The 27,317-nt window shown below is 38.0% G+C and overlaps 1 protein-coding gene across 4 annotated transcripts in view; it reads left to right on the top strand.

The window, feature by feature from the left end:
- st3gal3b (ST3 beta-galactoside alpha-2,3-sialyltransferase 3b) overlaps nucleotides 1–27,317 on the top strand; it is a 55,977-nt gene that overhangs the window by 14,808 nt on the left and 13,852 nt on the right. For 2 of the 4 annotated variants that reach the window (XM_077517482.1, XM_077517472.1), the window contains exons 3-10: nucleotides 3,364–3,426; nucleotides 3,867–3,908; nucleotides 7,739–7,781; nucleotides 8,755–8,847; nucleotides 15,085–15,179; nucleotides 20,089–20,152; nucleotides 20,227–20,322; nucleotides 21,013–21,199. In XM_077517482.1, coding sequence (XP_077373608.1) covers nucleotides 3,364–3,426; nucleotides 3,867–3,908; nucleotides 7,739–7,781; nucleotides 8,755–8,847; nucleotides 15,085–15,179; nucleotides 20,089–20,152; nucleotides 20,227–20,322; nucleotides 21,013–21,199 — 683 coding nt within the window. The remainder of the gene's footprint in view (nucleotides 1–3,363; nucleotides 3,427–3,866; nucleotides 3,909–7,738; nucleotides 7,782–8,754; nucleotides 8,848–15,084; nucleotides 15,180–20,088; nucleotides 20,153–20,226; nucleotides 20,323–21,012; nucleotides 21,200–27,317) is intronic. The other 2 variants (XM_077517493.1, XM_077517499.1) reach the window with 2 other exon arrangements.

Below are 27,317 nucleotides of genomic sequence, written 5' to 3'. Positions count from 1 at the left end.
CAAATGTCGGCATATAGCCTGTGGTTGGGTGACACGTGCAACAATAAACCTGTGTTCTGCCCTTCACGAATGAATGAATGTGCCGCTCTGTTTTCAAAACGGTGCTTCATTGAGTGTTTACATGTTAACAATAACGCCGGCGTTTTCAGAAACTTCCCCTTTATGACCTTTTACTAAACGTTTGTGTTAGAACGCGTTTGTCTAGGAAATGAACACATTGTCTGGGAAGAGATTTTGACTCCGAACGCCTAGTAGTCACCTGTAAATGGATTTATTTGCCTTTGTTTGTGTTCATTAGCTTAGTCTCTATGGGTTATATTGGTCTGTTTTTGTGGATGATATTATTTGGAAAAAAAAGTCTAGATTAAAGAAGTTTAATTTAAAATAATTCATCGCTAAAGTGTATATTGATAAAAGATAAAAAAAAACAAACAAACTGATGAATGCTGTAGTTTCTGTTGTGACTCTCCGGAAACTTTGGTTCACTTATTTTGGCTATGTCAACATGTGAATTTTTTCTGGTCTAGGCTGTGTTCTTTTATAAGATTTTATTTTGACAAAGAATTTGTTTTATTTTGGAAGAATGTCATTTTTGGTTTTGTTGGAAAAAGTGGAAAGAACAACGAAAAGGTGTTTTTGATTAATTTATTTCTTATTTTGGCAAAATTTCACATACATAAGTGTAAATTTATGGGTATTAAGCCTTCTTTTTTTGGCCTTCATCAACGAATTTAGGCTTTATTTTCTGTGTATTAGACATTGTAAGAACAAAAAGGCTATGAAGACTTTCAGTTTGTGTTTATTGTAACACATTTATTTAATTTGACATATATTTAGTTACCCCCTAGCGTTTCTTGTTTCTTGTGTGTTGTGTGTGTTTGTTTTTATTTCTTTTTGTATTGTTGGAATGGTACTGGTTCGTTGTACTACGGTAGATTGATTGTAAATGGAAAGTATTGAATAAAGAAAAAAAAAGAAGCTGAGTCTCTATGGGGACTTCCTGAAACTGCTGTCACAAACCAGCAGAGGGAGCTACAAGATTTCTTTTGAACGACATAATCCTTGATGGTGGCTTGAATGTATTGTTTTCTTCCTCTTGTTTTAATCATTTCTGCCCTTAACTTCTTCATACTGGCTTCAAGTTTTTCTATAGAGCAGGATTTTTTTTTTTTTTTTAAGGATTTCAGACAGAAAAACGACAAACGTATACTTATGAGTCATTACAATACAAACGAAAGACTAAGAGCTCTGTTGGCCTGTTTGTTTGGTTTGTCTCTGATCCGCCTTAAGTTTCCACCCTGTGTTGTGTAAGCAAGCATGGTGGTAGTTGTTTCAGGTGTGTAAAAGGTTACCTGCGTGACAGTGTAGCGTGCCGACGAATTAACAAAAAGCTACTCTTACCTTGGCCGTTAAAAAAAACAATCGTCAGTAAATTTGAGTTAATTTGAAGAAGGTGAAAGAACAATGCAACAAATCTTATACAACCTCTACTCTCGTCATCTCAATTTTGCTGTTTCACCGATTGACTTGAAGTGCCACAGCCATTACTCCCTGGAAAAAATGCTTTTTGCCTACAGTGGATTATGTCCTGTTCATCAGAATGCTGTCATGGGACGCCCAGATTTTCGGAGTCAAGTGGATGTTTAGTCATATATTTTTTTTCTGGCTATGGGCGACGGAAATCCATCTGATATGTAATTCATACTGATACGTTTGCAGTAATGTTGACCTTATAAACATAGTTGGCAATGATCAAGATGTACTCAACCAGCTGCTTCATGCAGATCACCCAGATGGTTACCACAGCTATAATGTTTGGGTCAGGTCTTATTTGCCTTGTCAAGCAACTGTTTTCTAATTAATGCAGGCAGCTTGCCTATATAGATTCTGATCAGCACTCAAATGTGTTTGTTAATGATCCATAAAGTGTTTTAATTCCCCGCTACTGATTATTGCTAAGATGGGTACATTTGCAATCATTAACCGCCTTTAAAAATATATATATTTACAGCATATAAAACTGTACAGTATTACAAACCAGTCAAGATTTAGTGTGCAAGTAGTCTAAACGCATTATTAATTATAGTTTGGGTTATTCTATTTGGCTTTTGGGTAAATTTTCAGAATGAAACTAAAATACACCTTTACCGATTACCTTAATTTGACCTTCTCTTTGAATGCACCTCTGTTCAATGACCTTTTTTTTTTTTGGCACAACTTGGTGAGGATCTGAACCGCACTGTTCACAACAGCACTGTTTGATCCGTGAATGGACCAATACATTTCAAAGGGTGTCACTGTCCAATTTTGTCTTGGGCTGCAGCCATTTTGGTATTCTGGTATCCTACTGAAGTCTATCAAATAATTGAGTTAGGATATAAATATATATATTTTGTGCTTGCAATTATGAATACAGAAGAGAAAGTAACAAATTTCACGTAATACAGTAATTGACGACCAACTGCTTGATATAGCGTTTGAAAATGATTTCAGGGTTATGATGTGCATATTGGTGGAAACCGTTTGTGGTGGCAAAGTAAGGTGGCTCCAGCAGTCTGGAAGATGAGTCAAGGCAGGGAACAACTTCAAAATAAAAGCATTCCAAGGAAGTGATCTTGACATTTTCTTCGGTAAGATAAGGGCTTTTTCTCACTGTGTGTTTAATGTCCTCAAATGTTTTACTTTGTTCATTTTTAGTGGTTACAAGGTCAGTAAGCATGGTCCCTTTGCAAGGAACCTACAATAATTTATCCCTGCTGAAACACAGCTTGTTTTTCTTTCTGGATTGTCTTCCTTTATCCTTTAGTGCTGTGGTAGTCATAAACCGTTTTAAAAGTAACGGTGCTTGAGGGTGATCAACTTGAGGAATTTGATTATTGATTAAACCTTGTTTTGCTACCATCCAACAGTTAAATGCTATGTAACATAACGGTACTCAAATTTCTCCGTACGTGTGATGGGGTATTAAAGTATGTCACAAGTAGTGCCATATTTTTGTAGTTGAATAAAAAAAAAAAAATACAGTACAGTGTATTGTATACAGACCATCAAAACAAAGTTGCAGTTTTTCTATTGCAGCACGCCTTTAGATGTGCAGTGCTCAGCCGATTTGGTGTGCAGCGAAGAGTCGCTGCGTCTGTCGGTGTGCGGCTGGCCTTCACATCACCATCACTTTTCTCTTCATTTAAAGCAGTTCGATTGAGAAAACGGCTTCACTGTGCCCATTTGCCTCTCCTGTGAATCTTTTGTTTGTGTAAAGGTCTGCGTTGTCTTCATGTGTTTAAAAACCTATATGGCAATAGTTTTTCACAGCTCTACAGCGGTAATTATTTTTCAGTATCTTTAACCCCCTTTTGTTTTCAGAGCTTGGTGCTGAAGTGACAGCCGTAGGCCTCACTAGCGGCAATGAAGTGAACCGAATTTCAGGTAGTGGGACCCGGGGCCGCCCATTTAGACTGGGTGACTGTCAAGCTATGGGATGCTAGGTGGTGGTGGTTGATTCTCATGGAATATAAATCACTCCAGTGCTAACTGAACAACTAAAGCTTTGCCTTTCACTTTTCATCTACCTTCCATTTTCCCATCCACAGTGGTTGTGTTTGTTTCATCTTCATGAGTTGCTCAAGATAAAACTGCCATAATATCCGAAGCACAGGAGTGTGTCATTGGATTTAATGCAGTTTCCATTTCATCGGACTTTGAATATCTAATGGTGTATTGACAATTCAGCCTCCTGGGAATAAACCTACTAATTCATCTCTCTTCTTCCTGTGCGCTTGTTTGGTTCCCTTAGCTTTAATTTCACATTAAATGCTTCTGACAAAGAGTGGCCTCTAACGCTGCTAACTAACCCTTTTGTGTTTCAGAGCTGGAAACGGATATCTCCGCGGGACGAATAGTAGGCTCAGGTACATCTGCAGCTCCACCAAGTTGAACCTTTTTACTAGTGTTGTTCCGATACCGATACTGCATTAAAACAGTGGTATCGGTGAGTACTCACAAGCAACATGCCGATACCATTAATTCCAACGCTAATATAGGATTTTGGTTGCAGCATATTGTGTCTTGCTGGTGCACGACATTCAGTGATATGTGACATGTTCACTGTCTGCCGATCTAAGATATCCTATTGGCCCTTGAATGTTCTGAACTAATAGCAGGACAGCTTTTTCATGTTGAGGAAAAAAAACCTTAAGTATCGGTATGGCATCGGTATCGGCCGATACCGCAAAGCTGGGTATCGGTATCGGGGGCCAAAAAATGGTATCGGAACAACACTACTTTTTACCCATTCCTTCTTCTTTTTTTCCGCCAATCAAAAAAGAAAAAGAAAAAACCTTCCTTGAAAAATTCACTCGCATTAGAAGCAAACCTCTAAAAAAGGTGTTTGGTCCAAATCGGGAAATGTGCAGTATGTGCTGTGACGTCCTTTCCCATCGACTTGCATTGTAATGAAATACTGCCCTCTGCTGGCTAGGTTACAAAATGTAACAGGCAGTCTGCTGCACAAGTTGTACAGCTGTGCATTCAGTTTTTTTCATTATACATCCACCCATTATCCGAACGGCTTACCAATTATTCTTAATTTGTACTTTCCTCAATGTTTTGTGTGGGGACTTGATCCTGTGCATACACTCTCACTTGTCATCCTGGCTGCTTTTGGTAGACGTCGTCATCCTCCAGGGCAGTGCTTGGATCCTTCCCTAATGAGCTGTCATGCATTCCTATTTTGCTTGTCTTTATCTTTCTCCTTCTCAGCTTCTCTGCAAAGACGAGCTCCACAACCACAGGCGTAATACTCTGCTCTTTCTACTTGCCACTAATGCTTATGTATCTTGTTAAATAAACGCATTATATAGAACTGTAAGCATCACGAGAAGGTTGTATTAGGTCATATGATATGATTGCACATTAGTCGTATCCCACCGAGGGAATCCGAGGAATACGCTGGTTTTAGTCGTCTGTCAACGGTGTCACTTAACAATATTTGAAATAACAATCTTGATTACATTTGAAGACTAACAGTTTTGTTTGAGGTGATAGTCGAAGAACCTGATTGTTTTGTTGAGCGACTTTTGTGGCACAAGCGGTGTCATAATAACTGCCCGGTGGGATACATTGTGGCCGTATAAGGCCCGCCGCACACCAAGCAACGTGACCGAAACTGACCTAACTGCTGTGCACGGTTCGGCAACTAACTTTAAAAAGTGGCCGACTGTCGGCTGCTAGTTTTGTTGCCATTCAAAATTTGAATCACAGGTAAACGGCTTAGCAATGTCGCAGATGTAGCAGCCACAAAAAAATGTCATGTCACATGAAGCTTTCCAAACATCTCAGGTATAAGTGGCCTCTGCCTATATCGAGCGAATAGTGTTTACCAATAATAATTAAAGCTGATCCTTTTCAACAATTTGCCCCAAAATATCTTCACAATAGCTTTTTTTATTTGACCATTTATGACTGAAACAAAAGCTTTTCCAGAGCTTGCTGATGAGCTGTCATTGGAATCAGCTGTGTTGGAATAGGGAGACATGGAAAACAGGCTAGGCTGGATAGTGTGCCCCCAGGACCAGGGTTGAGAAACATCGATGTGTTACATGAAGATTTTTAAGCCACAGTTGGAAGTAGCGCTTTGAAATTCATTTTTTCTGCTTTTAGCAGCTCTAACTAATTTCTTATGTACACGTGGATAAAAAACAAAAAAAAAACGAAGGGTGACAAGTCTGTCGCAGAAATTCCCACATGCTTTCACTTTTCTTCACCTGAGCCACAGTGCAGTATTCCACCTTTGACCTCATTTTCCACTGTTCTGAAATTGCTTATTCCAATTTTTGGGCCATCTCTTACAACTTCAAACCTTGCGCATCTCATTTTGATGCATCAAACGCATGTACATTTATAGGAAAATGGGGGCGTGGTTTATGCAGATTATAGACACAGGTATGAGCCTGTCAGTTGGAATGAATTCTGATTCACTAACATAAGCATGGGGGTTAGAAGAAAATTGGCAGCATCATGAATCCGATGGTAATTTTTGTATGTACACTGAGAACTTGTACGTGGAGTAAGAACATTCCTCTGCTTTTATTAATTACTGAATGAGGTATGTGATTTACTATACTGTAATTTCTTATGAACCTGTTGGAAAAAACACAGCATGAACTGAAGCCTGTCCGCAAAATTCACAAATGCAGTCAATGAGTGAACACAACAGCCTCTGAAATGTCACCACTCTCTCCTTTTTTTTTTTTTTTTATTTCTTAGCTGTTTTATCTCATTGAATTATTGAAATATAGCTACTAGGGATGTAACGATATCCAAACATCACAATACGAATATTATCATGATATAAATGTCACAATACGATAGTTATCACGATATTGTGGGGAGGTTGGCGATTACAAAATAAGGTTACGATATTGTAAAAAACAAAACAAAAAAAACACGCACAATATTGTGCTTTTGTACATTACAGCAAAAAAACGTGTGTGTGTGTATGTATGTATATATATATATATATATATATATATATATATATATATATATATATGATGAGGCACTTACATGCTAATGCAAGCACACATTGAGTTCCTACACATATCAACTCTGTTTACAAGCATATTACACTCCCCTTCATCTGGACATGAACATGGATTTAAAACAGAAGGGTCAAAATATGCTATGTGAAAATTAACCTGCACTAAAAAAATCCTAGCCACCAGAGGGTGCTAGAACTGCACAAATGGAAATCAACCCGACTTTTTAAACAGATGTGCTGCTTTTAATATCATGAAATGGTGACGACGACAACGACAATGTATTGTGGCAGTTTTAATATCACGATATTGCCGTTATCCTTACATCCCTACTAGCTACATATGGAAGGGGGAGCTGCATCGTCTCTTGAAAATCGAGCTATGTTTGTGGTTAAATTTGGTTACATGTGGTTACAGAAAAAAAGAGAAAAAAAAATTCTGTCTGTGTCACCCCATACCGTTGTTTGAACTTGTTTCCCGAAAAATGCCTAAGGTCACACTTTTTTTGGTTGCAGCGGGTTACTTATATGCAAGGGATTATGTGCAGGGAGTTGGCTACCCCCCCAAGTTATGCAGTTTAGTAATTTCTGGCTGCGATGTGCGGCGGGCCTAGACCATGCCTCTGTAGTTAATGTATACATTCTCATCGCATCATAAATAAGGAAAATGTACATGCACTTGAACGCTGTAGCCTGAATTGATGAATTTTGAATGACTTAATAGACTGTTTGAAATATGATAATCTCTTCAGATTTCAGATTAAGTTGCATTTTGAAGATAAACTATTTCACTAATTGAAAGTGCGAATACATTTTTCGAGACACTCTTGTATTTACAGTATGTTTTCTGTTTCTCTGTCTTCTAAAAGGCTTTGCCCTCAACACCATAGCAGGCACCTATTGGTTGTCCATAGGTGATCGCTAACTTTTCCCCCCCCCCCTCGCTTTATTTTTAGACTCAACAGATTGTTTTGGCTGGCTTCTCCCTAACCGTGCTTGTTTGTCTCAATCCCTTAATTCCAGTGCTTTTGTATAAAAACCGTGTTTGTCTACAACTACAATAAGTGCTGGTAGACAATGTCCCATCACAGACGAACAAATGCTAATTAACCCAATATGTTACGTTACTCTGTAAGTTCCGCTCTTATAAAAAGATTTTCCTTTTTTTTTTTCTTCTTCTTCTTCTTCTTCTTTCTCTTCCAGTGTATGACAAGCAGGGCTTTTTGCTGCAGTTGGACACAAAATTGTGAGTACATTTTGTTTCTCTTTTTTTACTCAATTATTCTAATCAAGCAAATTTAAAGTAGTAGTGTTATGAATGGGTTGGGTGTCCAGCTTTTGAACGCTCCCAGTTAGACATTGAGATTTTGCAACATCTTCTCAATACAGTATAAAAATGTTGCCTTGAGATAGAAGTTTAATTCATTCCATGACCATGCTGGTCACTCAAAACGCTCATTTCTCAAATCATATTTCTTCATTGAAATGAATGGAAGCTCTATTAATCCGTTCCTGCCTCCCAGAAAAAACAAACAAACTTAATTTAAATGTTTGTTTTTTTTTTTAAATAAACATAGCCTTTAGACTGTAATATTGTACGTTGTAAACCTACAGTAATTACATAAATAGATGAAATGTGAATAATTTTCCATATTTTTGCTTCATTTCAGTGGACTCTCCTTCTTAACCCTCAACTTACTTTCTTCAAAATATCTGAATAGCTGAACTCACGATGACTCACATCTCAGCCAGGTCACTCGTATCTCAAGGCAACCCTATATACTTGTACTTATCTTATTTGTATGGCGTGTACAATAGAGGTATACTGTGTCTTTACTAAGTTGACTATGCAGTTAAGGAACCAAGCATTTGTATATTTTGTTGCTGCTGCCTCTGACAACTGTGGCATGTCGGAGCCCTCTCTCTTCTCCCTGTTTATTTGAACTAGATTCACAAAATCCATCGTTATTTAGAATTCTGCTGCTAATCTGGTGGTTTTAGTTTTAGCACTGCTGTCATGATTATTTGTTCAAGGCTTCTCTGCTTTGTCTTGCCACACGTTTGACATGTTGACCTGCTGGGGAATTCTTCAACTTCCTAAAGGATCAGTCAAGTGGATTGTTTGGTTTTGAGGGTTGGGGATGTGTCACTATAATTAATAATCGTTGATCACTGCAGGCCTGATGAATTTGTATTTCTGCTTGTTTTTTTATTTACAGGCCACCGGAGTTGGCTTACAAGTATGGCAATCTCAGTGAAGGCGTGTGCAAGCCAGGATATGCAGCAGCCAAGATGACAAGCATCTATCCAAAGTGAGAGATTGACTTTCTCATTTGCACACAAAATTTGTATTTTAGCCAAACCAAATGTGCTACAGATGTGTAAGAAGTTTGATTAAAATGTCACGATCCTTGCAAATAAGCAGTTTTAATTTAAAGTCAGTGTTGGGGAAAATAAAAAATGAAAATTTAGTATTTATGAATACCAAGATGTATGATGCCATTCACAGTCATCTGCGCCCTGAAGGGTTTTGAGATAGAAACAGAGAAACCCCTACATTCCTGTGCAATCGTCCTCAGTTTCAGTCATGGTCCTATCATCTCGTTCCCAACCACAAAACTTGACTGTTGTCCTCACGATCCCCCTTTGACACAAACGAGTCATTGTCATTTGAAAACAAGGTCCCCCATCTTTCGCCTATCAAATCTTGGATCTTCACAGACTTTCTCTGTGAACCGCACCAACCAACTTCCTGTCTATCGTACCCATGACTCATCACCCGCTTCCTTGCACCCGACCCACACAGTCTAGAGAAACCTCCGCGGCCTTGTGTGATGTCATTGGTTCCTTTGATTTTTTATTTTTTATTTATTTTTTTAATTATGGCGGCTTTATTTGTTGCCCGTGCTGTTAAATCTGTTGGACATTGTCCCCTTGAGAATTCTTGGTGCTAGGCTAATAAATGGCATATTTTCAGGCCCGTGAGACTTCATGCCAATGCGGCACCTACAGGATCATTTTCCGAGGCACCAAATTGATCTGTTCCCCGATTTCCAATATTGCTCTCTGGAATAACTCAACAATTGTAGCTTACCGACATATTTCAATACAGTACACCCATGCATATTTGCGCTTCGGCATTTGCACATTTACATACAGTAGAATCTTGATTTAATAGACTAATGGGGTGGGGTGATGTTGTAATATGTTACCGGTTTGGTAATTAATTGTTTTCCAAAGTTAAAACAAATGTTTGAAAATGTCTTATTTTGATTAAACACAGAAGATCATCTTTCATGAAGGACTACAGAAATCAGTGAACAATTACAGAGGATTTGGACAATTTTAAATTAAAAAATGGCCCCAAACAATTACTCGATTATTAAGTTTGTCAATTAATTGTGACAGCTCTAGAGAAGTGTTGACCTTACCATGCTGTGATAATCTAAAGTTACCATGAAGTGCTGTGATTGTACAGTTGGGCTTCACAGTAGCCACGGAAACGCCCGACTCCAACTTAAGTTCCAATTTGTTGCTTTTCTCACCTCCACTACATTTGGATTGCATCGCGAAAGACTTGACAAATAGCAGCGGTATACTTAATTTTTGAGTATAAGATGAGCGCTTTTAACTAAACAGCAGCTTGTAGAGTGTGCACTGAGGACTTTCCAATCACCACTGGCTTTTCGCAACTTGCCTGGCAGCGGAACTACAGTACCCTTACTAGGTAGTAGGTACCGTATTACTCTTGTCTGTTGATTGTGTCAGCAAACAGCGGTCATTTCTGGAACAGACAGACTTTTGGCTTTTCCCTGTCAGGGGTTGCCACAGCAAGTCACGTGTGATATTTTTGGCACAGTTCTAACAGCAGATGCCCTTCCTGACGCAACCCTCCCATTTGATCCAGACTCGGGACCGGCGTATAGCCTTAGAACCCAACTGGCTGTTACTCCTCGCCCAGACCGGGATTTGAAACCCGGTGCCTATGTCCAAAATCAACAGCGTTAACCACTGAGCCATCAAGCCACGTTTGTATTCTCAAACATTTATCATGTTTAAATGCCAAAAGGTGAGTTTCTGACAATTTGTCATCAGTCAAATTTAGCGTAGTATAATAGCTAATACTATACGTCTCATCAATCATCATGAGCCTTATTTGAAGGTGGTTTGTTTGTTCCACTTCTTAGTCGTTTATGCAACATGGGTTCATGATCGTGTACATGTAACCAGTGGCTTTTTTTTTTTGTCCAATCACTCAGTGTGGAGTTCACTGACAAATGAGCATCAGATGTTTGGTGGTTTATGATCCTCTCCGTTTTAAGTGCTTTGCCGCCATCTTTTGATTTCTATCTGCAATTGCAAACCCGCTTTAGGGGCGCGACATGAAACGGTAAGAAAATATTATTTTGTCGATAATTGATGTCCGTCCATTCATCCATCCATTTTCTTGACCGCTTATACTTCACAAGGGTCGCGGGGGGTGCTGGAGCCTATCTCAGCTGCCTTTGGGCAGGTACACCCTGGACTGGTTGCCAGCCAATCGCAGGGCACATAGAGACGAACAACCATCCACACTCACAAGCACACCTAGGGACAATTCGGAGCACCCAATTAACCTGCCATGCATGTCTTTGGAATGTGGGAGGAGACCGGAGTACCCGGAGAAGACCCACGCGGGCACGGGGAGAACATGCAACCTGCACCCAGGAAGGCCGGAGCCTGGACTCGAACCAGAGTCCTCAGAACTGGGAGGCGGACGTGCTAACCACTCTCCACCATGCCGCCCTATAATTAATGTGATAACTATTATTTTTCACTAACAATTAGTACCTTTAAAAAATTTTGCCACTTGCTGTAGAATGTCAACTGAAGATGACAAAGCCTGTGCTCAGGAAACGGGTAACAACCAATCATGACTCATTTGCTGACCAAACCCAGAAAACAGGTGAGCCGTGAGCCAAAACCTTGCTAAGGGATACTTTGATGTGGTCACAATGACATGGGATTGAACCCACAACCTCTGGGTTGGGAGACAACCACTCTACCACTGAGCCACACCGGCCCAGTCTTTAGACGGCAGAAAGTGGAAAAATTTGTTTTTAAAGGTACATGAAAAACAGATTAATTCTAGACAAAATATTAACTTTTTACTGCTGAAAATGGCTCAATGAGTCAAATATCCTTTTAACTGTTTGCAGATTTTTGCTATTCGCGGCTCTTCTGGGTTCACTCTTTGTGTAATGCATTCTTGCTTAAAAGAAAAAGAAAAATGAAAGGCTAATCAATATTGGCTAGTCTAAAATAGAAAGCGTATAAATGAAATGTCTTGTCAGTGTTTTATAAATTACCCACACAAACAAGGTAAATGGCTCCCTCAGATGAAATGCTGCCAGTAATTTATAGCTTGGCTTAACAAGACAGACAAAGCAGTATTGTGTTAACAATGTCCTTCCTGGTAATGACTGCCTTCGAATCAGCCACACGTGTCGCATCAGAGTTCTGTACAACACAGAACCCCCGATGGGAGCTCATTGATTACGACTGCGTTCGACCCATCTACACATAGGTCAACGTGCACAATTAGTCCAAACCCACTCACTGTCTATATTTGCATGCACAGTTGTGTGAGTCACCACTATTCGACACGTTTTGGTCATTACTGCATTGCTTGAAAGGTTAAAAAAAAATGGTAGTTTAAAATGTATTTTTTAAAAGTGAGAGGAATCTAAGTGTTCCAGGGTATTGTGTAAATAGGTGTGGTGTATAGTTCAGCTTTTAGGAAGAAAAAACATAACCCTTAAATCCTTCTAATCTTCCTTTGTTTCCTCCAACTTTGTCTTGTGACGCGCTTATCCTTAACAATCCAATTAATTTTCCACATCTGCCCCCTCTTCCAGTTTTACCACAAACTGTTAGGACCGGAGGCCTTAATCAAGTGTTGCCACTGAACTTGACTGAAGTGGCACGGTTATGAAAATATCGCCAGTGAGAGATGGCTTTTGCAGAGGAAATGAAGACAATGTGTTGTAGCCTCTTGGCTGTTTTGGGAGCCCTCACTTTTTTTAACAACAAGCAGCCCCCCTGTCTCTGCTTGTCAGTGACAGACTGTTGGTCTGGCATGAGCGATTTGCACGGGTCCTGTTTTATTTACAGGTCTGATGGGTTCATGAAAATCCCATTTGTTTTGCGATGACAAAGTTCTCACATGCGTGTCTGGAAACGTCAAGAGGGCTGCTGCTTGTCCTCTCCAAATCGACCTCTCAGGGTTGCCGACTTTGAAGCCGGAGCATAATTAAGCTATCTAAAGACAGATTAGGGTGCATGGAAAAGAGACTGTTGAAGCTATGAGGCCTTCCACTAATTTCTGCCATGTTTGGTCATTGTGCTGCTGAGCTCCACATACTGTAGTTCTTGTGAACCCCAGCGTTCTCACAACAGGCTATCCAGATTCTGATTTCTGTTAGGAAAGCCGTCGCTGAGCCTTAATGGAATGTTATACACATGCTCTATACCAGGGGTCGGCAAACTTTACTGTCAGAAGAGCCATTTAGGCCAAATAAATTACAAAAAATCTGTCTGGAGCTGCAAAATATTTGGACATTATGATGTACGAAACAGTGTGTTAGTGTTCGCTTGTACTGCGGGCCCAAGTGTTAATTAGAACTGCACCATAACAGAAAATATGCAACATCTTTCTGCCTTTCATATTCCATTTTTGGATTTTATTTTGTGTATGTAATTTTTCAGATGTAGTTTTTCATACATCCTTAGTCTTGTCTGTCTTTCTGTCAAATTTCTGACATTTTTGGCAGTTTTATGAACATATGGTCATTTCCTGCCTCTCCCTTTTTTGGACATTTTATGACTATTTTTGACATTTGTTTCAGTTTTCTGACATTTTTGGCAATTTTGTAGACATTTATGGTAAATTTTGGGATTTCTTCTTTTGTTTTTTTTTCATCTTATATTTTTAAGGTTTTCTTTTATTTTCTGACTTTTTTTTTTTTTGCCAATTCCAAAGACATTTTATAGTAATTTTCTGCTTGTCTTCTTCTGATTTGTACAACTTATGGTTACTTTTTGAACGTTTTCTGCCCTTTTAAAAAAATACATTTACAGATTTATTTTTTTTTAATTTTGGAAATTTTGTGCACATTATATGGCAGTTTTCTGCTTTTCCTCTTCATTTTTGGACATTTTATGGTCACTTTTTCAACATGTTAAGTTTTTTTTTATTTTTTTTTTTACTTTTTTTCATCTCTTTTTTTTCTGACAACTTTTCAAATTTGGACTGACATTTTTTTGAGTAGTAAATAATTATTTTTTTTAATCTTAATAGTTTAAAGAATATATTATCTAAAAAGGGCGGCACGGTAGTCGAGTGGTGAGCACATCCGCTTCCCAGTTCTGAGGTCTCCGGTTCGAGTCCAGGCTCGGACCTTCCTGGGTGGAGTTTGCATGTTCTCCCCGTGCCCGCGTGGGTCTTCTCCGGGTACTCCGGTCTCCTCCCACATTCCAAAGACGTGCATGGCAGGTTAATTGGGCGCTCCGAATTGTCCCTAGGTGTGCGTGTGAGTGTGGATGGTTGTTCGTCTCTGTGTGCCCTGCGATTGGTTGGCAACCAGTCCAGGGTGTCCCCCGCCTACTGCCCAGAGCCAGCTGAGATAGGCGCCAGCAGCCCCCGCGACCCTTGTGAGGAATAAGCGGTCAAGAAAATGGATGGATGGATTATCTAAAAATTTAGAATATGTAATAAGAAAATATTAATTTCTATTTTACTGTTGATCACTACCCCTTTTAAGTGACTAATATTTTAAATGATGGAAGTCTGGTGGAGGCTTGCCTCTCGGCATCAGTCAGTTGGACAATCTGTGGTCTCCTTCTAAGAGTTTGTGCAAAATTTACAGACACATTTGTAGCGCTCAATCAGTGCTCCTCCTGTTTTACATCACTTGTTGCCCACCACAAATAAATAAATAAATAAATAAATATATATATAATATAGCCAGGAATCATGAAGATTGTGTTGTAAATGTCATTTATACGTCTTTTGTATGGTTGAAAAATGTTTCTGTTTTAAAATCTTAAAATTGTTGCGGCGGTTTGATTGTCTGCCTTCCTTGGTTTCCCCACACCAGCGTTAAGTCAAATAAACACATCCATCCTGCAGCTCCAATGAAAAAGGTGACACGCATTTCAGCACTCTCGTTTCGGGTGTGACTTTCAGGAAATGGCTTCCTTTGATTTTCCAGCATCAATTTGTCATAGACGGACAAATACTGACACACAGGATAAGGGAGAAGCGATTCTGGAATTTGCAGGTCACGTAGTTAATTAAAAACATTGGCCTCAAAGTATCTGTTTTATTTTAGTCATTTGCTTGCTTTCATCAGAGATCTCACTCTTTAGATGGAGACAAGTGTGTTTGGGTAGATTCATGGTAGAATTAATGATCCCGATAGAATGTTTCTTTATGGAATAGGTTTAGGTTCATCTGAACAAATAAACTGATCTCCTGCACTTTTCCTTCCTCCCTTGTCTCACTCAAGGTTCACAAAAGCGGCACCAATGTTTCTTGACCAAAACTTCAAACGTCTCACAAAAGTCAGCAACTACTTGCCTCCATTTGGATTCAAAACGCAAGGTAAGAAATTTTCATTGATTTTGGACTCCCTTATGGCCTCTTTTGTATCACTCGTGAACAGTTTGTTCCCAACGCTGGTTCCTGATGATGATGATAATATCATACTCCTTCAGTTTTGATCCTTTTTTATTTTTAACCACCTGCTTGAGATTGGTGAGTTTAAATATGCTTCACATTCAAAGGAAGAGTTGACCTCATGCGCTGGCTATCTAGACATCACTGATTCGAGTCTGATAATAAGACTGAAATGGATGAAACATTTGGTACAAAACCACTTTACAATGCCATTGGATCATAGGACCAAACTTTATACAGACTTCTAAGCATTGGTACAATGAATGTTATCACTGTGTTCTTTCAGGCCTTTTGTGTAATACACATGCCCACACTGTCATTTGGGTTATCAGTAAGCGGTACACTGTGTGTAAGCTTTACACCCGGTTTCTCTTTTATCTTTTGAGCACGATTGGCAGCCAGGTTTCCCTTTTTAGTGGTTCTCATGTGGTGAGGTGTCGCAAGCACACATCTTGAACAGAAAACCACAAAGCAATTCTAAGTCAGGAGAGTCATAGTTTCATTATGACAAGACGATACGTTATCCCCAGTTTTTCCTTATTATGCTTACATGCACACTAAAATAATTCATTTAACTCATCATTAGTTGTGCAATCTTTTTTGTCATTTGAGTCTGTGGTGCATATTTATGTTGCATGTGTTATACTACAACTAACCAGCTCTTGCATGCTCATCATCACTAATATAAAGCTCAGTGCTTCACAGTCAGGGTGCCGTAGTACCCAAGTTTGCTGTGAGAGATCATCAGGAATGCTGAGGGAAATGATCCATTTTCACTTAAATTTTACAAACAGTAACTCATTCACTCACAGCCATTTTCACTGAAGCAACCCCCTTCGCTCCCGGCTGTTTTACTGGATTTTGGCATATTGTGTTTTAGTCAGTCTCTTCTTTCATCAGGAAAAAAGAATATTTGTATCGTTTGTTTTGCAGCAATTAGCATTAAAATATAGCCAAGTTTCATCATTACAGTGTTCCCTTCGCTATAATGCGGTCTCGCTCTATAGCGGATTTTTTTTTTAGTGCAATTCTATGTATTTTATTTTATTTTTATTTTTACAGTAATGTACCTACCTATTATATAAAATTTATGAAGGTTTGAACATTGAGAATCTTTAAGCAAGAGAGAAATGTGAGGAAAAAGTAAATGCCTTGATGAGAAAAGTGTATAAACTGTGTGGTGAGGGGTTTTAGAGCCTTAAAACATTTATGACAAATGTAAAACATAAAGCTAGCTACTTCGCGGATTTCGCGGGTATTTTATTTTATTTTTAATTTTTTTAATATTTCTTTTTTTTGGAACCTAACCTCAGCGGAAAACGAGGGAACACTGTATTCCCAAATCTGTTTCAAACAGTGGGGCAAACGGCTTGTTTCCCAGCTTGCCTTGTTTGGTTTCTTATACTCTGCTGCCACCTGCTGGCAGTTTTTGTAATAACTACCATTGCTTCATGCATTTTCTTCAGTTCAGAGGCTGCGTCAAAGCCTTCTGTATGCTATAGCATAAAAGAAAAACATACAAAAAAACATATAAATACATCTTTATGAATGAAGGGAGACTAGAAAGTTATTTTAGTATAATGATGCTATTTGTGTGTTTTTGTTGTTGTTGTTGTTGTAAGTTTTGGTGTGCTTTGAGATTTTTCCAATGTGAAATGGTTGCCTTGGCTTATTAAAGGTTTAAAAAGCTGATGTTGAGCTGTTGAAATGTATTGTGTTCTGGGTGCACAAGACATCTTATGTAGCTCAGTATGACCTGCACTTGCCTGCATGCACTTTGACGCAATGTCTGGGCATGCTCCTTATGACATGTTAAAACAAACAGGTCCTACATAATAAAGTGCCTGCATTTCATGAATCAGTGCTGCGATGTTACAGCTGTTGCAGCCAGATGAATGCACTCGCTGGCTTGCTGTTTTTGGCTGTCAAATTAGGATGTTACGGTAGCAGTGGCATTATGGCATGTTGCCATTAATTGGCAAATCTGACAAAGCATTGGGCAGTATAATTGTTTATATTGTTAACTAAATTGACTTTAATTCACCCAAAAACATATCAGTATCTGTAGTATATAATGTGTGTAGTAAATAACCAAATTGATTGATAGACATTCAGCAGGTGTTATTTCTGTTGTCGCCATTCAAATTGCATCAGGCGCCAAAATACCATTCGTTCCTTACTTTCTTTATATTGTTTAGACTGCACTATTTCCAGCAAGAAGTCTGTGTTTACATATTGTGTGATAATTCCAATCCTCCTCTTTGTTACCATTAAAAAAAAAATTGTCATTCAAGAAGAGTAGTAGTATTTGCCTGTGCTATGACACATAGTCAACAGAAATGTTTACAGTTTGGTACTCACAGCAATTAGCTATCATGTCATCCTCTGGAAAGTGAGTCCTACCCGTTGAGATTTGTCACTTTGACCTGCTTGGATCCAGGTGTGGTCCTTAACCATGTGTTTATGCAGCTCAGGGTGATGCTTGACGCCAGAAATCGACACCACATCCAAACAATGGCCCGTTTTTGTTTTTTTTCCCCCTTCCCTTCAACAGGTTAATCATTAGGCTTGTTTGCCAGAGTGAATTGATTTGTGTAATGTCGAAAACACTAGATAGAAGCCCCCCACCCTTTTTTTTTTGTTTCTTATCTGCATCATCACAGCCATACTTTGGCTTTCATGCTTTTACACTGTATTACTTTATCTTTCTCTTTTTTTGTGGGGCTTTCACATAGGGCATATGATGCTTCAAAGCAGAAACGTGATGCTGTTTATTGCCGTTCAGAGTTGAAGTTTAAAGTCAAAGTAAACAAAGCAAAGAATTGCACATTGTGTATTTAAAACAACCACATAACTTTGTTTGCCCGAGTCAAGTCTGTTTAGCTTAATGCTAACAATGCAAAATGCCTTCGACGAGCTAACGAATAGCGTATTGTGATGTTATAAATCTTTACAATAATATGTTATATGTGACCTCACTAGTCTAAACGTGACATTCTGATTAATATTACATTTTTGGAATATGAGTTATGAAGCAAAATCGAGCCGTTTTTATCCATCTCAGGGGGCGGCCATTTTGCCACTTGGTGTCGACTGAAGATGACATCAATGTTGCTCAGGGCTCAGACAACAACCAATCAAAGCTCACCTGTTTTCTGAAGCTGCGCTGTGATTGGTTGTTACCTGAGACCGGGGCAACATTATCATCTGCAGTCGACAGCAAGTGGCAAAATGGCCGCCCCCTGAGATGGGTAAAAATGGCTGGATTTTGCTGCTTAAGTCAAATTCTAATAATGCAATATTAACCAGAAAACTATCATTAGACGAGTAGGGCTGTATATAACACATTATTGTCTAAAACATTTTTTGGGGTTGACTTACCCAACAACAACAACAGACATTTGAGCACCAACGGCGGAGAGACAAATGTAGACATAATAAAACACTCGGCATATTCTTGATCCTCTGCAAAGAACGACTAAGCTTGCTGAGAAGCTGTGACTTTTATATTCTCTTTAATAGTGTCATGATTGTACGTTTGGTTTTTAACATGTATAATTTTAGAGCTCTATAGCCTTTATTAACTCATTTGCTCCCAATAACGTGTAAATACGTTTTTTAATGTTCTAAGTGTCCCAAAGACGTATTTATACGTTTTTTTTTTTTTTTTTTTTTAATGCTAGAGCATACAGAAGGCTTTGATGTAGCCTCTCAACTGCAAAGAATGGTTGCAGAAATGGTAGTTATTACACAAACGGCCAGCAGGTGGCAGCAGAGCAAAGGAGATCAACCAGGGCCATCTAGAAAAAAAGCTAAATTATTTACCATTTTAAATAGATTTGTGAAAACTGATGAAATTTAGCTCTCTTCTAATGCTAATTGCTGCAAAACGGAAACGGATAGAAACATACTTTTTTTTTCCTGATGAAAGATTCCATGCTTTTATAGCAATAGAACACAATATTCTGTGCGCCTTTCAAAATCAGTCAAAATCCAGTAAAACAGTCGGGAGCGAACGGGATTGCTTCTGTGAAAATGGCTGGGAGTGAATGAGTTAAAAACACTGCAATTTTTTTTTTCTCTCGTCTGGAATAGATTGACATTTCTATTCATTTAAACAAGGAAAGATCATTTAATGTAAGTGTACTTTGAGTTACAAGCCTTATCATGGACTAAATGAAACTTGTATCTCAAGGCACCACTGCAAATTTAACTGTGATGGAAATTTAGATATTATGATGGGTGGAAGAACTTCAAGTTTGAGGGGCCAAAACATGGTCAGGCAGAGAGATAATACATTGAACTTCTAATGCTGTGAGCATGACGCTTGCCCAATACGCTGTGGAACATGGCAGGAATGTGTGCTATGACTAAACATCCCCATTCCTCACCCTGCGATCACAGGGGTCCTTGCCATGCAAGGGAGATGAGCTCAATATCGCCCACTTAACTCGCGCGTGTTTGAAAACAGCATTCCTCTTTGAGTGCTTTTATAGACAGTTTCTACGTGGCATGCCGTCGTCTTCTAGGTTCGGAAGAACACAACACAGCCTTTCACCCCTCAATAACTCCGTCACCTCTATTTCTGAGGGTTGATTTGGTCACTCCTTATCTGCTAACTGAATAAACGAAGAGAGGTGTTCTCTGCTCCAGCTCATCTTAAGACCACCTCGGTTGCTCCACCTGTTTGGAAAGTGTAGTGCTTTTGGGGCAGTTTGTTGAGTCTTTTGAACCAGGTTTCACTATAAAACACGGTTACTCAATCTGCTGGTCCAGATAAGTTACTATATGATGTTTGTTTTTGTATTTATGATTGCTTTTCTTTCCTCCCCAGAGAGAATCATAGACAGCATTTTAACTACCACCAAAAACTTTGGACTAGGAGATGAACTGGACAGGTAAATGGTACTCACCGGATGCCCCCCCCCTTTCATATGTTCTTGGCTACTAATCTTTGCACTGTCGATTTCAGTCTTAGCTGTAAAAAATGCATCATTGTGGGCAATGGGGGTATCCTGTCCAACAAGTCTCTGGGATCACGGATAGACGACTATGACGTTGTGGTCAGGTGGGAGACACATTTTAGTTCAGCGTGAATTGTGGTCTTTTCGTGTTTATTTTTTTTAATTTTTTTAATTTTTTATTTTATTTTTATCTTTTTTTGCTTTTATTTTTTATTTTACTTATTGTATTTTAGTATTTTGACATGTGTGTTTTTTTTTTTAATTTGTTTTTATAGTTTTTACTAGATTTTATTTGTATGATAGTGTGCGTATCTCAATGTGCAGCACTTTGGAAACACTTGTTTATAACGCAACTCAACTGTATACAAAGTTCTGTACATGAATCGGTTGTGCAGTAAAGAGATTAGGTAACAAAACAAGAACAAAGCAAACATTTTGAAGTGCGTATACAAGTTTTTTTTGTTTTGTTTTGTTTTTTAAACAAGTAAATACATTTTACATCAGTAAATTAAGACGTGTGTAAGAAATGTGCTATAGAAATAAAGTGGATTGGATATACATATAAGTAAATTATGTACTCTAACTGATAAACCACCTTCAGAATGTAACACTTGCAGTTTTGCTGCACAGATATTTATAAAAACACTCAAAATATAACTCAATGTCAGGCATGTGCACATGGTGAATATTTGAAGTGCTCATTTTAGTGACGATTGAAAGTATTGAAATATTGGCTAATGGCAATTGACTTTTCAAGTCCAAAACTTGCATTGACATATTTCATTACATTCCAGATTGAATGAAGCCCCGGTGGCTGGTTATGGCAAGGATGTTGGGACCAAAACTACAATGAGAATTACCTACCCAGAGGGAGCTATACAGAAGCCGGAACACTATGAAAAGGATTCACTTTTTGTTTTTACTGCTTTCAAACCATTGGACTTCAAGTGGCTCAGACAGATGGTCTTCAAAGAGAGGCTGGTAAGAACTTATTTGACAATTTCATGTATCTGCATTTCCACCAATAGCAATGTGAAAAATTCTTTAGACACAAAGGTACACCTAACAAAATTTTAACTGAGCGCTAAATTATTTAAATAGAAAAATATGAAGAATGTAAAATTTTTCACTTGGGTTATTTATTTATTCTATTTATTTTTCCTCCCATCATTTTTGCTTTAGACTAGCACCTCACATAATTATACTGGTTGTTTGAGTATCTGCATTATGTTCACTATTTAGCAACACATACAGTCGAACCCTAGCGTCCAATTACATTCTGTACATTCCTTCACCGGGAAATCTTAAGAGGACATCATGAATGTTAACTCTACGCTGGAGAGTTTTTGGATGGTTTAAATTCTTAGGATCAGTTGAGGGAGGAAAAAAAAAACAATAACTAGCATGCAGGCCTTTCTCTTCTCTATAACAGCTGATTTTCAGTTTTAATTCTGTCAGTTATTTCGGTTATAAGTCATTTGTGAACGCTCTTAATTATCTGACTGGCCATATTGTGTCCTTATATCTTTGAATATAACAGACAATTACCTTTTCAAATGGTGTTATCTCCTCTCTATTCATAGTCACCCAAAAGCTCTCAGGAACATTCCAAGTATCCCTACAACTGAGATTATTTCAAGGCCCTTCACTGGACAAAGGGGCAAAGTCTTATTAAAATTATATATTCACCAAAAGGACTAGAACTCACTTGCTGTTTCAATAAAAAGCACGTCTCCGAACTGAGCTATTTTTTAAGATGCCTTAAAAAAAAAAAAAAAGGAAATCAATGTACCGGTAATACATAAATAGGGATATACATGAAATAAAATATACATTATTTGCATCTAGAAAGAATGCTCTCCCGACCCCCAACCAACCAAGTTGGTTTGTGTCTGATTATGATCATGGTGATAACCGCACAGAAGACGACATGACAGATCTTTCTATGTTCCCTTTTAAAAATGCCTTATCAGTCATCTCAGTGACATCTCAGATTTTTATGGCTGATGGGTCTTCAAAAAAAAAGAAGAAAAAAAAAAAAAGAAAATACACACATAAAGTTCTGTTGACTCATAAAACATATACAATTATGTTTTGTCACTCTTAATGTGTGCCAAGTATGTTTTAACTTGACAGGTGGGAAAATTTGATCCTATGGGACATTTTTCCAAAACAAAACCTGTTGCTGTGGCAACAATATCTCTTTACAATTCAAAGTGGGTTTTTCAGTCTTAGCTCTAGTTTGAAAGGAATTGCAGTCTTGTTAAAAGACTTTTTATCCTGTCTTTATTTAATCTGACTCACACACCTAACACTCACTAATACATTGGAAACATAAAACAGGAGAAGATGCAATTGTATGTATGCACGTGTCCCGTGTGATCTCATTCACACATTTTCACACGTCTGTCAGTGATGCATAACTTATTAGGCCTGCAGTGCACCAACCAAAATGCCGTGTAGGGTTCTATGATGGTCAGCGAATGGAGACACAACGTCTGGGAATGTATAAAATATACTACGATACAAATGCCAACTAACATCCCTCCATTTGCTCTTTTCATTTTGCCTTTCAGAGAGAAAGCTTTCATGTATCTTTGTACTGCTTTACAACAGTCATTTCTTTCCTGTTTTTTTTTTCTTTGCAAAACCTTTAGAATAACAGCTAGAGGGGATGTGCGGGGCTTTTTCAATCCCTACAGTGCTTATGAAAGCTAGTGTAGGCCCCATTTAGTCTTTCTTTTTTTTTTTTTAAAGAAAAGTGCATTCTGTATAACGCAGCGTCCTCCTTTTGTCTCACTCAGCCGCTGGTTGGTGAGCTTGCCTCTGCTGTGACATCATCTTGGATGGCTAAACAAAATGAGAATTTCTGAGGCAATCATGCTATCTTTTATTTACTGTAAACCCCCCCACCACCCCTGCCCAATTCAGCAACTCACTCACGTGCGATAAATACTTTTTCACTACGCTTTCTTTTTACGACCATTCTGATTTTCTACATAGTACATACTTTTCATGCCACTGTGTAGTCTGTTGTTCATTGCTGTTTATATCCCGTACTCAAATAGGAGAAAGATGACAATCAACAGAATCATGTTTTTGATTTTTTGCATTCAAGGTTCACGCACCGAAAGCCACAGTTGTTTGAATACCTACTAATATTTTCAAAACGAAACAGTGAAGGGTATACCGCAAGCAGTAAGTAAATGCATGGTTGGAAGGTCAAATACAGAAATATAATAATGGAAAATAAAATATCTAAATTGACAAAAAAATGCATACTTAGGTATAGAAAACAAAAAATATACACAAATCGCACTGGAGTATAAGTCACATTTTATGTTGGGTATTTTTATCTTTTATTTTTATTTTTTTTACAAACTACTACTTGGCTAAAAACAGACATTACGCCATCTTGGAAGGCAAGTTATAACAATAAAAGAATAGGTTGCAAGATAGGCTAACACAATGCAGGTTCACTAGTTGCAGCTTGTGGTCTGCAGAATATGATTTTATTTTGGGGAGCATTTGTGTTCATTCGTTCTCAGTTGTCTTTGTAAGCTAATATTTACTGTTTAAATTTTTAATTGTTAAGGAGTAAGAAATGCATAAATCTAGAGTGCCCTCTTGTGGCTCTCTGTGAAATTATATACGTAAAAAATATATACCTATGCCATGAGTGTAAATAATTCCGGAGCAGGCCAATTCCCGGTGGGCCGCTCTATCAGCCCGTAAATAAAGAGTATCCACGTCATCTTAAATTATTGTCAATCAACTTTGACTCAAAGGCCTTTTACATGCCATTATATATAGCACTGCCTGCCTGCCTTTTACTAGGGATGTCACCGAGTTACAATCATGTCAAAAGTAGCAAAACTTTAAGAATAGAAACAATGACAATATAACTAAACCTTGGACAAAAATAACAAGAGGCAAAACACAATCACAAGTGTTACTAGTAACAGCAAGAAAGCATGACGGGAAAACCTCCAACGATTACCACTGCTCTCAAACTTAGTGTTAATCAGCTCAGTCGTGTACCAGAAGTGGTGAGAATACATTTCAAAATAAGAGTACAGTGTTAGCTGCCTTAATCTTGCTGGTTTAACTTCATTTGGTAAGTGTATAAAAGTTTTATCCCATTTAATGTATATTTGCTTGTTGGTTTCTTTTTGTCCTTTTTTTTTTTTGCCCATTTTATATTCACATACTTGTTCAAATATAAACAATGATCGTTTTCTTGTAAAAACAATCAATTGTAAATTACATTTTTGATCAAATGCAATATTAACATCGTTGAAGGGAATACTCATCTATTTTACATTGATACATAAACTGTAAAATTGTGTGTTCACTAAAATGTGAACTAAAGCGGGCCGGTCTGAGCTCTGAAATTCCAGGGCTGAAAATGAGTCCCAGTCCGCCACTACTCCGGTGTATGTCGCAGGAACAGCCACCGTATAAAAAAAAAGTGAGACTTTAACTTAATGTCGTGATGTTGGTGGATGTTTTATTATACAACTAAGTTGTTAGCACGCAGTTGTTTTTTGACATAACATTTTGGCACCAAGTATGGGGCTTCAGTATGCATCGCTGCCCTCCTTCCTCGTAGGGTGACCTTGTGCTTGTCCGTCACCATGCATTTATAATATTTGATATGTCTAGATGTGTCGAGTGGAATACATTTTCCTTTCAAGCATAACAACCTCCAAACAGTTGTAATTGTGTTTGAAAGTACTTCAAAGTTATCGTTTTTGGTTTTAAATGACTTAAAGTCCACCTTCCGGAATCTACTCCGCCTCTGTGGTTGGGCAACTCCACAATAAACATCACTTCCTCAAACGGTGGTTTACTGGGCTGGAATGGCAAATTTATATGCTGCTTGTTTGTCAAGGATTTAAGGGCGTCTTCTTTATGTCTCAGATGCACAGTAATGAGCTCATTCCAGAGATCCTCGTAAAATGGCAATGGAATTCTTTCTAAAATCCCTTATGTATTGTTGGGGAGAAGATGCTTTGGATTTTTTTTGCACATCAACCCTTTTTTTCCTTCCTATTGCTTAGTGTCCTTTTGATATGGAAATAAACTTGGCGCAGAAAATGTAGTTTCAATTTGTTCTTTTTTTCTATAATCAATATTTCTAGTATTTTATAGATTAGTTTTTTTTTTTTTTTTTTAAATCCAGTGCAGTACACTTTTTACATTTTCATGGGTAGTATTTTTTTTTTTTAAACAGTTAATTTTGACGTACACAATGCGTTTTCATTCCATTTTGAAGAGCTGTTTATTTATACTTTGTAGAGCAAATACATTGCAGATACTATAATCGAATTAAAAAAAGGAATAGATTTCCCATTGCGAATTGCTGCCCATTTTCCATTTTAGTACTCACTCACTTTTAGCCTTCATTCCCATAACCCGCGTTTGATCCCCCACTTCTCCTGGCTTATACGAGGTCTCCTCGCCCTTTGACAATATCTTACACTAATCCCAAGCATTAAGATCTTTAGTGATGATTTCTATGGCCGTGATTCTCCTTCCAAATAAACTGAGCGTTTGTAAATCTTGCGTTCTCGTTGACATGGAGAGACTGAAACTTGGACTGGTATTAAAGAGAGATTGAAACCAATTAGGGTGCACTTCCACAAAGTTGGGCGACATTTACGAGACTAAAGGATGATCAAGACAAAGATCTAGTTGAAAGTGCCAACATAGACCGAGCCAGTAGATGACTTAGGGTTGCTATGACAATGACTAATACAATTCAGTCTTCATGAGAAGTAAGGTTGGCTATTACTATTACTAAGTTATTTTAGGGTAGAATTTCTACTCTCTATTATTGAAAACTCAAAAAGTCAGAGTGCAGGCACTTTTTAGTACTTTTGGGACAAACTTTCTATACACCACTCTGTTGTAGGAACCATATATCTACAACATATATATCGGTCACTTAAAACATAGTCAACACAATATATAAATATACAATATGAAATGCTATAAAAAAAAATGAGGCTGCAATGATTAATCAAATAATGATTATCAATAATAATCAGTCAATCAAATAAGTGCAACGTGTACCACAACAGCAAGTCTACGATCTTATTGTATGTAATGTATCAATGTTAGCTTTTAGTTTAATGTAGTCTACCGTCACTTGTTAGAACATATTGTAATGCCTCAGCAAGTGCTCAAGGATATCTTCGAATCACTTTATTGAACGAACTGTAAGAAAACAAACATATAATAACTACATTCGGGCTGCTGATGGCCACAACTCATGCCACTCATGAGTCGCTCAATTAACAACCAGTCCACTTTACAGTCTCATTGTCTGACACCCATGTCACTCACCAGGTCAGGCCCATGTAAAGTTACAGATGTGCCTGAAGATTGTGAGGATAGCGACCTTAAAGTGGACAATAACAATAACCTGCACCTCACATGATGCACATACCTGTGTTTAATAATGCAAAATCTGCTTTTGTCTGATTAATTGATGGCATAATCTGTAGAATACTGTGTATATACGCTCATCACAGGTTTTCATTCTATCCCCAAAAAAACGTACTTGTTGCTGTTAGGAGACCTCATTATTCATTACAAAATGAAGTTTTCATTGTGGAGCCTGGAGCATTTCTGAATGTTTGGATTACTTTTCCACCTCATTGACTCCTAATAGCAGCAATAGCAGTACTCCTATACTTTTCTGGGATCATGTTGACGTTACCATGGACTTATCTTAATTGTATCATTGCACATAAGTGTTAGGATATGTAATCAGGTCGTTCAACTATAACCGCCAGAATGTTTAGCTTAGATTTATGCAATTGGTTTTATTTATAGTATCTATGTGCATGCGTTGCGACTCTTAATTTGCTTAATTTGTACTTGTATATCGAGGACCTATTGTGTATTTTGTAACTACGATTATTATTATTATTTTTTTTTATGCATAGATTTCCCTAATCAAGACAGTTTGACCGTTTCTCCTATGGGACAAAAGGTCAACTTCCCGCCTGAGAGCAATTGTATAAGTGAAAGTGAATCATTTCACATTTGGTTCTAAAGAATGAGTGTAGTTTTCCATCTTACATTTGCA

This window comes from Festucalex cinctus, chromosome 1 (genome assembly GCF_051991245.1).
Source record: "Festucalex cinctus isolate MCC-2025b chromosome 1, RoL_Fcin_1.0, whole genome shotgun sequence".
In the NCBI taxonomy this organism is placed as follows: Eukaryota; Metazoa; Chordata; class Actinopteri; order Syngnathiformes; family Syngnathidae; genus Festucalex; species Festucalex cinctus.
Note: the sequence above shows the minus strand (reverse complement) of the source record. Positions and strands in the feature narration are given on the sequence as shown.